Genomic DNA, 13,477 nt, shown 5'->3' with positions numbered 1-13,477 from the left:
AAAAAAAACCGCGCATTACTCATAAAGATTTGACGCGTCATACTAGCGTGCACCAAAGTGATATCGGACTTCACACGTGGGAAAATCCCAACGAGACATTATTGAAGGCACGTTGCTGTGCATCGTGACTCGTAAACTTGAAAAAAACGGGGACCAGTTATCAACGAAGTTGCCACAAATTAAAATGTCTATTAGTGTATATCATAACGTCAACCACTTGCACAATTGCTTCGCGACTTCCATCATTGACAATCGAATTGCAGATATGATTTCCACACTTTTTGTATTTCTTTTTCAAAGCCTCAGCAATGTCAACACTTCTCAAAGCTTTATCGAATAAAACCAATGAATCACACGCCAAACGATACTATCATGTGTGTTTTCTCGTATCGTAACAGATTCAATGGAATAATGTTTATAGTTATAAAAATCAAGGAATGATTGTAAAACAAACTGAGATTTATCAGGTAAAACCTGATACAAGCATACCTTTTCACTATTCCTCTCGTCCTCAGGCAGAATCAGGTAATTGTGAAACTCCTTGAAGCCAATCGACTGAAAGATGCCTTTCGTGTAATCGGGTGACCTGGAACGCGATACATTCTCTATGTTATACATCTATATATCTGCTAAGACTCAGGGTCCCTTTTTGCCTGTCAAGCCTAGCCTGTGCTAGCCAGTAACGAAGTTTATAGCGAACACATATGTGTCCACGCATTGCCAATTGATACCACAGCCTCCCCACAGTATTATTGCCCCCTCGATGACACTGCACCTCTGTTTTCCTTTATTTAAAGTCCAACTGTAAAAGCTAACGTGCAAGACCATTACCATTATCGCTTCTCCCGTTTACATTTCTCTTTGTATTTTTTTTTTTTCGTCCAGCGAGCACGATAACTCGTTTGTGTCGACCAATGGATATTATGGAACCCCGGGTAAAGAGAGAAATTGATAAGGCTGGGGAATGCCATGAGAGAGAGGATGAAATTACGAATAATCGAGTGGAGGGAGTCATACTCCTTTCTTAGTCACATACCGCCGATTAGCTTATCGAAGCTGATAGAGGTCTGTCGACGCGCGTGGAGAGCTTACGCTGGCGGGAAAACTTGCATATGACTGCAAAAATGGGGTGAGAGAGAGAGAGGGGGGGGGGGGGCAAACCAGGTGGATATGTACGTAGAATTGAGAGAGACCGAAGTATGAAAAGAGTGAAAATCAAGACGAGTATGATACACGTGCAAGAATGTTGAATGTTCATCATACAGATAACTGGGAAATTTCTCATTTGCGAAATTATCCGGCTTTTGCGTATTTTACTACAGAAATGGCTGGAATTTTTCTTGCTTTCGTTACACATTCTTCTGGATCACATATCGCATTTCTTTATTTATGGCAAGGTTAAGTCGTAAATGCATACGTACTAAATACGTATACATACGTTCTAAATGCAGTAATATGGATAAATTTGGGTTGTTAAAGACAGATTAGTGATTTGATACTGAGTAGAGTGTATTTGATGATGACGGTAGTTATCTACGACCTAATGAACCAGAGTACACTGAGTAAGAGAATCACATCTGTCAAATAAATACTTATTTGAGAAGAGTAGGGGAGAGCGGCGTCGAAATGGACAGTGGGGTAAAGCAGAAAGCGGGGTGTACTGAACAATAAACCAAAAATAAACAGCGAGGTAAGCTGGACCCTGAGATTACAAAAATCGCATCGCTTGATTAGAGAAGTATGAGGAATGAGATAGAATGAGTGTCCTGGAAATATTTTGCCAAAGGGTTTCACGCACTTACAGAGACTGCGGTGAAATTTAAGTCTTCGCTCGGCCTGAAGAGCCATTGGACGACTTTTGGTATATGAGGGGATATATTGAAAAGTAAGAACCATCGTAAAACCGATTGGTTTTGTCCTGCATATCCACCAAAACCGTCATTTTTGAAGTTTTTACCTTAAAAATCCTTCTTACACCACAGTTTTTATTCGAATTCAACTTTTTTTTCAATGTTCGTTATACTCCATTGAACAAACCCAAGTATGCGTTTTACTCAAGCTTGAAGTGTTAAAAATAGTCCGGGGCCTCCAATTTTTGAGTTACAGAGTTTTTTTTTAACCTTTTGAAAAAAGTGTACACTAGCCATTACGAGTTAGTTTCCTGAAATTCGACTCCTATACAGCTAACTTTGTTTGTTTTTTAATTAAAAAAATTGCACCATTCATGTAGAATGGCCAGAAAAATGATCCTCAAAATATTTAAAATATATTTTTGATTCTTTCAGAAATATTTTTCTGGTTATTTTACATGAATGGTGCAATTTTTTATATTAAAAAAAATGATATTAGCTTCACAGACGTTGAATTTCAAAAAAACTAGCTCGTAATTGTTATTGCATACGATTTTTTTTTAATTAAAAAAAAACCTCTGTAGCTCAAAAATTGGAGGCCGTGGACTATTTTTAATATTTTAAGTATCTACGGGAGAAACGAACAATAAACAATTTTTTCTGTACTAATTATTCGTTTTTAGATATTCATAATCGATCTTTAATGTATGAAAAAATCACTCCAATAGCCCGTGACTTTTGAAACTCATAGTAATCTCCCCTTAAGAAAATCTCAAAAGTGAATAAAAGTTTTGGAAATTAATTCAAGGCCATATGCAATGTGTGATCCTTCAATGATGGATTATCAATGAAACGCCCGGAACCTAATTTCGAGAACTTGGCAATAACTGACTTGGAGCATTGCATCTTTGAAAAATGAGATAGTTCTCTCAAATCATTATTTATTTGGTCGAAATGATTTTTTGCTCAATGTAATAGTAACGGCAAAATGTTGAATTTTACATAACACTTTGATTTCAACAGAACAGGTAAAAACCTGGGTGTTGCTATGCGAAGGTTTATCCTCAATGTTAACATACGTTTTCCTCATTACAGTTTAAATATTTGCAGATTAATCAAGGTACAGGGGGCACTGATCAACCGTGATGAATATATTCTTTAAATGTATGGATTCATTTGCACACTCATTAGGATCATCGCTTAATACATCGTCCTCTATACAGATAGAAAAAAATATTCTGAAACAGCCTTACACACGAAGCAAAAAATTCGGATGTAATCATTGCCAAGAATCAAATTTTTTATGCGGAACATTTCAAGAATCGAGAACTGGATTTCTTTTGTCAAGATTTGCTAGTATGTGCTAGATTACATATTCTTCGATAAAATAAAGGGTTAGTAAACTGATGACAGACATACGAATATTAAAAAAGAAAAAATGGACTGATGGAGAAAGTAATGGTGCCCCTCATTTGTCTTCGTAATAATCGATTTTTAGTCACAAACACGGTGATCATTCCATCAGCTCATGATTGATAATCATAAAAATTCCGATACGGAATGAAGTCATTATACATTCGTTTAATAACGTTTTGAAACAAAATATATGGGATGCATTTTCCGGGTGATTCAGCATTTTAGTAATCGATTCTACATTCCAAGACTAAAATTACTTCTTCCAGTTAGTTGTATTTTTTTGTGTTTCACTCTGCATCGAAATTCTGAAAAACATTTTCTATAATTGAGTACTCATTGCAATCTGATAAGGTGATCATATTGCTTAAAAAAATAGTTTAAGAAAGAATTAGATGGATGGATGAATTTCTTACACTCATAAAAGTTAGACTTCATCGGAAAAATTATCAATGATGAATAATTTGCTTTGAGCTTTTTGGATTGATTTTTTCTCGTTACACTCAACGACTTAAGTATATTCGAGTACTTTTGCTATTTTTTCTTCAGTGAAATGTTTTTATACTTTTGTAGTCGAACATCAGAGCTTTCATTTGAGCCCCATTCGACCCTACACTGAGAGAAAAACGAATAAGTTCTCAAACAAGTCTTGTTTGAGCCAACAAAATCGTTAGTTGAAAATTATCAAAAAAATTATTATTTAGTTCGAGAATTTGAAAGCCTCAATCATTAATAATTGCTCTGCTTTCAACAACAACGAAATATTTGGCTCAAGAGGCCGATCATTCATACACGACGGTACGTTTTTCTGGATAAAAACATCTTTTATAGTGGAATGTCTATCGAAGAATATTTTGTCCCTAAGTTACAGCAATGCTGTCATATCATTATTACTATTTCATTTAAGAATTCATTTTTTGTCTGTGATTATTGAATAGCCGAAACGACAAACTCCTATCTCTCGTTTCATATAAAACGAGCATTTGCCGGGAGCAAAATACGTATGGAGCAAAATACGAGCATCGAATAATGAAGAAGTAGTGCTTAAATGAAGATAATAAATTTTTTTTGAAAAGACTAAATCTATTTTTGCACTAAAAATTTTTAATTTTGGCGCACGATTCGCATGTTTGGCACACAAAATTCTTTTTGATAATTTTTAACGAACGATTTTTTTGGCATCAGTAAAACTTGTTTGACTCTGCTGTTTTTCTCTCAGTGTAAGTTCCCGGACATCTTACAATGATGTTATTATTTAAACTTTGCAGGTCTGAATTTGAATCTCAATATTAAACCGTTAGAAAACATTTTAAAAATCTGAAAAAAAACAGAAAGTTTACTTTTGGAGGAAAATTGATAAAATAATTGAAAAATTGCAATTTTGGAAAATGACCAGCATTTTTTGTACATCATTTGTAAACAATCAATTTTCCGCCATAAAAATCATTTGTTTGGAATCGCAATAAATTTATTCATAATCAGATTTTTATCAGAAATCAATTCCATGCTTAAAAAAATTAGGTTTCCGAAAGTTTCAACAATTTTCGTTATTTCTTTACAAAAAACGAATGTTTAAAAAAATAACTATCCTGTGCAAAATGTAATTTAAATGAAGCTGAATATCCTTCATTTTTTTCAGGTTTTTCTCATGCAGTTTGATTGACAAATTTGATGACTGAAAATGACTGAATTTATAGTGTCGTCTGCACCAATCTGTAAAAAATACTGCAGTTTATTTATACAACTTTAACCCTCTAAGGTGAAAAGCGTCGTAAAGCGTAGTAGGACGCTCGAGTTGGGCTATTGAAATTCACCTTATAGGGTTAACTGGCACCGAAGGGTGGCAATAACGTAAAAATGATCTTACCAAGTGGTAAAAACTAGCACATGACGGAGGTTTCCTATTTTCAAATATTAATTTATTTTATCATTCATTTGGGAAAATGTCAATTCAGAAAATATAATCATTTGATGCTCATTAAAGAAAGAGAGCTTCTAATCGCATTAACTAGGACATTGACGGTATCAAGAAAACAGCCGAGTGTCGCCGGTGAATATTCTTTCACTTAATTTTTCATCGTATCAACATATATTATACATCCATCATCGGAATAACTTATTCGTCATTTCATCGAAGAGAATTCATAACCTAGTACAATCGTAGCAATTGATGAATGAAAAAATTAAGATTCTAGCTTCACTCTTCAAATATTCCGGAAAGAAAATTAGACTCATGGTAATTTTTAACTAGCGGGTTTTTTTGCTTCAAATACGATTTATTTGAGAACATTTTTTTTCTCTCAGGCTAATGACCTTTCCGTTTCCTATAGATTGTTTAGCTGACATTGGCATAGATTCGTCAGGTTATCGATGAATAATACGCAAGGCAAATCAAAGAATACCAATCTTACACGTGCCATCAGCTTAAACATCAGCGTGCCTCAAGTTTTATCTCTCGGCAGTTACTGAACTTGTAATTAACCATGGAACATATATGATCGAGTGAGTTGAGTGATTTATGAGGAAAGATGAAGATCTAAACATACGGATCAATGACCCAATTTGTAGAGCCCATCTATCCGCTGATTCTTCTTCATGATGTATGACATGAAAATTATTTGTAAAATGAATACCTAAAATGTGTGGAATATAATGTGCAATACGCTAATACAAGCTTCAAATCTTCTGTTAGGAAAATTTGGCTCAATTTTTCGAAAAAAGCCCGTGATTTCGATGTAAGGGGAAAAAGTTAATGGAATTTTAAGTTTCTCTGAAAATTCAGGGAAAGTTCCAATTTTTTAGCGGCAGGAAAATGAAAATTTCACAACTTACATCGACACCTTAATAACAGACCAGCGTAAGTTCTATGAGTTCCTTATGTAGATTCGCTTGTCTGCTATGAAGGTATCGACATGAATTTTTAAGTGAAAATGAATATTCATTGGTAAATTTCCTTGAATTTTTAGGGAAATCCTTTAAAATTTTTAGAATTCCAGAATTTTGAAGGAATTCCCTGAAAATTCAGAGGGATCTGAAATTCAAAGACAGATTTCTCTGAATTTGCCGTTGAATAAATTAAGTTATTTAGAATTTTACCCGGAAATGCATAGGGACTAGCTTTTGGATCCGATTGTCTTGAGATATACCTTAACCTTTTTACCGAACGGTCGGTCTGTGGGACAGCTATCAAAACGTTCCCAGTGTATAATTATTGATAAATATAAGAAAAAAAATTCCAATTTTCAGTAGCTTTTTATTTCATCGGTTCCAGTCAATACAAAACGTTTTTGGTTTTTTTCGCCCCGATAAATCCATGAAACCACCAATATTTTGTCTAATTTATTCCCTGAGTGAATTGATAAAAAGTAATAATCAACACCAATTATTCATAATGAATGCCATATCTTTATTAGTTCGATAATCGAAGATTAATAGACGAGATTAGAATGAAAAAATTTTTGTTACAAATATTTATGTGCGAAGAAAAAAAAATGAAATTAAATACACTCATACGTATTGCCTCTTCTGTTCAATCCTTCCCCGTTTAACCTTTTTAACCTTTCTTTAGTTGATCTTTCCTCGTTTTAGCCCTCATCTGAACCTTCAGTTCCAAAAAGTATTAATTCATTCGCTCAAACAAACGGGAAATGCGATCCAGAAACACTGATAAAATGATTCATTTATTTCAGATGATATTCTTTAACTATTAACGAATGGTAGAGTTGAATATGAGCAAACAAATATTCGTTAATAGTTAACGAATGGTTCACTTGAAAGGTGAAAGTCGAGTGAAACAAGGCGTCTCAAATATATATTTGTTAACTATTTTTATTACCGAATGAAAATTTGATGAGACCGAACAGACCCTACCCTACAACCAAATCCATTTATTAACAATAAGTAATCTTTTCTTCCAGCGCGGCTTAGCGGTCTAACAGATCGCGGGGGGTAGTAAACGTGAATTTTTGGAGGGGTTCGATGTAAACGATTTTCAGTAATTTTGGGGTAGTTGAAGTTTCGATTACAACTTTCAACGTTTCCACTACACGGGAAGAAAAAAAAAGGAAATTTCATGGACAGTTGACTACTACTTTACAGGATAGTGACACTGAATGCGATTTAGGGAAAAAAAAATCATGAAACTTCAAGTTTCCCTGAAAATTCAGTAAAATTCCAGAATTTTAAGCAGCATAAAAAAGAGAATTCCTTAATTTATTTTAATTCCCAATCTAATACGAATATCCAGTGCCCAATTACATTGAATTTTCAGTGAAATCTGAAATTTCTTGATTTTTTTTTCCCCCTAAATCGCATTCAGTGTCACTGTCCTGGAAGTTCAAGAATATATTTACCGGAATTTTTTGGTTTGGTACTTATTTTCAGGGAAAAATGAAACTGAAATTTACAGTTCTCTTTGATTTTTCCACGAAATTCTGAATTTTCAATGATGGAATTCTTTGAAATTTCCGTGGTAATTAAATTCGATAAAAATTTTCGAAAAGTGTCCCGGAAATTTCAGACAAAAATTTTTAGCAGCGCACCAGGGAAGTCTTCATCAGGAGATTTCTTTATTCTTCTAAGGCAATTCAAAGCCATACTTCCATATATAAAAAAGAAAAACTAAATTCGAATAACAGATAGTTGAAAAAATGTTATGAATACTGATCGTTAAAAGTACGGATGTTCGTCTAAATTTTGTACAATCGGATTATACAAAATCACCTGATAAAAGTTATTTTTTCTCAGTGCCAGATATTACCAACTGGCACTGACAACGTCAGTTTGTCTATTTGCCAGACTGAGAGTCGATAGAACGGCATTGCCACAAACATGTGGGAATATACCAGGTAGGTTAATAGTACAGATTTGCATAAAACAGATAGAGATGAACCCATACACGTGAATCAACTCAGTACGGAGAGTGAAGAGAGTAAATCCCCACGGTGTATTATTTCTAGTCATGAATTTTATCAAATGCTACGCAGTGAGAATGTTAAATATCATATTTACGTAGAACGCTTTATTTCTAATGTGACCAGAGTAGATGTGATCAGAATGCAATGCAGATAGTGTTGGAATTACTGAGAAGGATTGTAGTGTCAGTTACGCGCACTCATGGTTAGCTCATTGTCAATAGAAAATATGCATTACGAAATTCGAACGGATACATGTCATGATGTCAGGTAAGTGACATCATGAACTCATGATCCGAAGAAAAAAAAATTAGTCAATTTGTCGCAGACGGATTTTTTAAATAATGGAATAACTGATTAGTCTCATAAAATGAAACTGATAGTAATACTTTAATCGGTTTAGGAAAAATCATTGTGTCAAAGTTCACAGTTTTTTTGTGATCACATATGCATCACAACTGTATCGGCATGTTGAAATATAGAGTAGCGGTAATGGAACAAAATGAATAATTCATATCTGAGACAAATCGTTAAATACATTTAATGGTTGATTACTCGATACGTTGCTATTTCCATAATTCTGGTACACTGCAATCGCAATTCGTCACTCGTGGCAAGATTGACAATTGCTATGATTTATTAAACACGGCTGAATTCACGGATAGCTATATACATAAAATTAAACGAGGAGAAAGTACCTGCTCTCTCAATTCCCGATTGAATGAATGCATGAGGTTTCGATTTATCGTTAAAGTTGAAAATTACAACGGAATATAAAATACTGCAGTATCTCGGCTGAAAGCTATAAAAAAATGATTAATATCACAAATACTTAGTATTTTCAAGGAAATTTTTAGGCGATAACGCACGTGGCGTCAGGGTTATAATGTAGCCAAGATTGAATAAGTGGCGACTGGCGTCGGTCTCTTATCAGTAGTAAATCCCACCAGAAGAATCGTGGTCATACAGATATATCACATGATTACTCTTAGATTTAATCGCAACTTGGGGGGGGAATGAGATCGCAAAAGTGGTGATGGGAGAGATTTAACGAAACATCACGAGACGATACCCCCCTCCCCCCGATCCCCTTTGGGGGGATTGTCTCGGTCTCAGTGAAGACGACAATTTTTTGTCTCGTCTCCGTCTCTAAATTTGCAGCATCGATTCCTCTCGTTATGACTACGAGTCAAGTTACCTCATTTCGGTTTCCAGTTTTTCGAGTTTTTTATATGTGGAAGACCGAGATGAGACAAACCGAGACGAAAAACGAGATTTTACATTAAAAAACACGAAAAGCTTGAAAACCGAGATGAGATAACTTGATTTGAAGTCACCATGAGAGGAGTTGATACTGCGTATTTCGAGACTGAGACGAACCAAAGATTTGTATTTGTTCGTTGAGATCGAGACCATCTGTCCAAAGTATTGCCTCGTGAAGTCTTTCGCGGCATTATTATACGGAGAAAACTATTTGGTGAATTTCAACAACTAGTTGTTGAATTTCAATAACACGTTGGTGAAACTTGACAAGTAAATGACGTGAAGTTTGAATGAGAAAAAAATTCCAAGAAGTTCACAGAAATTTCCAGCCAAAAATTTTTGACACTGTTATCTATAAAAAGAAACTAGCTTAGGTCTCTAACTCACTAAATTCAATCAATTTTGACTACCCAACTGGATGGTGAGGGCATATATACATTTGGAAACAATCCCGCAATCATTTGTATCTTAAGGGTGTTCAGCCAAAAACCACATTAGTCACCATAATGTCGATATTGTCTCATATGCTAGGTTCAAATTTAAGCCACACGTTAGTAATAATCTTAATCCTTCCATCGGGGCATTCGCGTAAGAAATTAATTTCTGAAAATCACTTTTTGTAACATTATGATTAGGGACGAAACGTGACCGTGTGAGCTTAGAACGAGATGTTGCATGGGTTAGACACTCAAGATATTGAAAAAAAACCACAAGCCATTTACTATAGACTATGGAAAATCTATCGTCGGCGAGAACAATAGTAGGGGACCAATTAAGCCATATAGGCATGGTATCTTCGATTGATTTTCGAATTCCTTTAAAAAAAATTTGACCACCATTACGAGTCGAGCAACGCGACAACACCACACAACAGCTGATCGATGTCGGTAAAGTCAGTGACGATAATTCAATAAGAAGGATAAGCAATAATCTACAACTTGTTAAATTTGATGCATCAAAAAAATTGACGAACATTCATCGAAAATTTAACAAATAGTTGTCGAATGAAATTGAAAAATATTTTCTGAATTTTGATTAATTAGTTGTTAAATTTTCCAAACTAGTTGTTGAAATTCGCCAAATAATTTTCTCCGCGTACGCAAAAGGTTCAAATGTGCCACTGGAATTGCGCCAAGGACCGAATTGAATTTTCAGAAGTGAAGGTGCATACTGATGACCATTAACGATAAATTAACACTCATAACCTCCATATGGAGCAACCCACATTGGATATTGCAAATTATACGAGAACAATTTACATATAGGTAGTGCCGGTGAGGAGCCTATCGCGTGTCGCACATCACGGGTCGTAGGATGTACGATAGTTATTAGCAATAATTATATCAGCACCGGTGGTCGGTTGTTGGCTTTTATGAGTATTAACTGGTGGGACAGGCACAAGGGGGCCGGCCACCGAATGCCAACGATCGATAAATCGTTACCTTTCACATCCTCCGGATGAGAAATTCTTCGCTTCTCTCCTACATCTTATCTTCGTAGTTTCATTTCTTATTAGAACACTGTCATGAAATTGACGAGAGTGAAAAAGATGAGGAAAGAAAAAAGTTTTTGATTGTGTGACTAGTATACGAGTGGGAGTGTGATCTCGGTAACGTTTCACAAAGAGGAAATCATTTCCGTGATGCTACAGACGACAAAAGAATCATGGGATGCATATACTCCATCTATAGTTTAGCACCCTTCTCTCTACTGTAACCGCCTCCCATCCCCAACACCTACTCCATTCGTTGGTTCATTGTCGAGAATCGATTTATGCACCCACACGTTTGCCTAGATTCCAGGAGAAAGGTTATTGTCATGATGTTAGAAATTAAAATTCAAACTGATAATGGGAGCTCTTGAATGACCAATACAATCGCCCTAAACACTAACATTCATTGTGCGGAAATTAACTTCGATAATGTATAAGTAGATCAACGACAAGTCTAGGGTAGACTTTGGTGAGACTGGAATTTTTTTCTCGATTTTTCGATGAACGTCTGAAGGATTTTCATATTTTTCACTCAATTCCGTTCTGAGATCACAATTTGGATCCGATTTTGATGTGAAGGGTCTCAGAAGTTCTGGCAAGTATTCGTTCGAAATTAGAAAAAATAGTTTTAGGCATAAATTTCCACAATAGATACTTCGTCATATTGGACATTGTTAAAAAATTTGCCTGAATTTTCCGAAAAAAACCTTAAATTTGATTTGAGAAGAAAAAGTCAATCCAATTTCAAGTTTCTCAAATTCAAGTAAAGTTCCAATTTTTTAGTGGCAGGAAGGCGGAAATTCCTTGATATATATGAATTTTTAAATGAAAATGAATATTTGCTGACAAATTCCTTTGAAATACTGCATTCTGATTGATCGAAATCCGATTGGGGAAAATAATCAGTTATAACACTCCGAGACCTTCAAAATTATCGGAATATTTCCCGACAGCTTCGTTGGAAACAAATGAAAATACCAAGTTTTGCAGGCTAAAAATTTTTCTGCAAAACTTGACACTTTTGTTCGTTTGCAGGGAAGCTTGAGGAAAATAGTGCGATTAATTTTGAAGGTCGAGGGGTATTCGGTGGAGAATTTTCCGGGACTGGATTTTGGCCGAGCGGAGCACAGTATTCGAGGGCTTCTTCCAACAAAACATCCAATTGGTTAGAAATAAATGAAGAGCTACTATGCAATTATCAGATGCAATTTCCAGAAGCTAGTGTGCAATTTCCGAAAAAATTTGATAACAAAAGAGTATCGTCACTTCGAATACTGCGCTGTGATTGGTTAAAATTCAACGCCGAAAAATTCTCAATGAAATTATCAAAAAATTATCAATTGGATATCGTGTATTCTATACAAAAGAACGTCGAAAGGTGCAATTCTATTAGCTGGAATTTGGATTGGAGAAGTATCCGCTGAAAATCTTGCAGTACATTTCTCGCTCTACATTTATTTTGTCTTCAAAATACCGTATTTTCGTCGCCCGAAATTCGAGTGAAGCAAATAATTGACAAATAGCATTCAGGCTACAAAATTAAAGGGCTATACTCCTCAAACTTCCTTGCATAGAAAAAAGAGCCAAATTTAGCACTTGGGGTATCACTACTGAATGTATTCTTGATCTCTCAATTCATTGGAAAAGCAGCTCATTTTAGTACTGAATATTCATGTTCAATTGATAACTCAAGGAAATTGTGAAATTAGCGGTTCATTTCTACACTGATGGAAAGGATTAATTATTGTAAACAAATGGATTTGGTTGAAGGCTAGAGTCTATTCAGTCTCACCAAATGTTCATTCGTTAATAGTTAACAAATGTACGTTTGAGGAGTCTTGTTGGAATAGACTTTCATCTTTCAAGTGAACCATTCGTTGACTATTAACGAATTTTTGTTTGGTCATATTCAACTCTACCATTCGTTAATACTTAACGAATCTCGTTTGGAATAATTGAATCATTCTCTCAGTGTATTTGAAACTATTCGAATTTGCGTGAATTCTACCTGAAGCCTAGAATTTCATCAGCTTTTCCCCTCTAAATTAACTTCAATGCCAATCTTTTAGGAATTAATACTAGACAGTCCATGAAATTTCAATTTTTTTTAACCTTGTACGATGCACACTAAACCGCGAACATTAACGTTCTTCGCACAACACGTCTCACACCGAGATCAAATATGCGCCCATCTGTCATTCAACGATTTGTGGCGAATTACCTCCGGGTTGTACAAATCAGTGCCAAGCTAAAGCAATACATGGACGGAATTCCGTGGTCCTTCAGAAACAAGGGAACCTATTCAACCGACCAAAACGAATTCCAATCATTTCCCCATATTCGTTTGCTTCAAAAATTGAAAGCCGTATGCTTCATCATACTAATGACTACAACCTAAGACTCTCAATTTTCCGAAGAAAACGAATGAAAACCGTTGATGGCAATGGAAGAAAATAATTGGAATCTGCACTGAGAGAAAAATCTAAAGTTCGATTTACAATAAGAAAATAGTTGAGGCATTTTGGTGAACGATACGATTTTTTTTT

At 35.1% G+C, this 13,477-nt stretch overlaps 1 protein-coding gene across 1 annotated transcript in view; it reads right to left on the bottom strand.

Annotated features, from left to right (window-relative positions):
• Positions 1-13,477, bottom strand: part of LOC107045707 (tRNA dimethylallyltransferase) — a 137,758-nt gene that overhangs the window by 18,207 nt on the left and 106,074 nt on the right. The window contains exon 6 of the mRNA XM_015268044.1: positions 490-586. Within this exon, the coding sequence (XP_015123530.1) occupies positions 490-586 (97 nt within the window). The remainder of the gene's footprint in view (positions 1-489; positions 587-13,477) is intronic.

The sequence above is a fragment of the Diachasma alloeum genome, unplaced genomic scaffold, assembly GCF_001412515.2.
Source record: "Diachasma alloeum isolate Michigan unplaced genomic scaffold, Dall2.0 Dall_scaffold_00181, whole genome shotgun sequence".
Taxonomy (NCBI): Eukaryota; Metazoa; Arthropoda; class Insecta; order Hymenoptera; family Braconidae; genus Diachasma; species Diachasma alloeum.
This window is presented reverse-complemented; position numbering and strand designations above follow the sequence as displayed.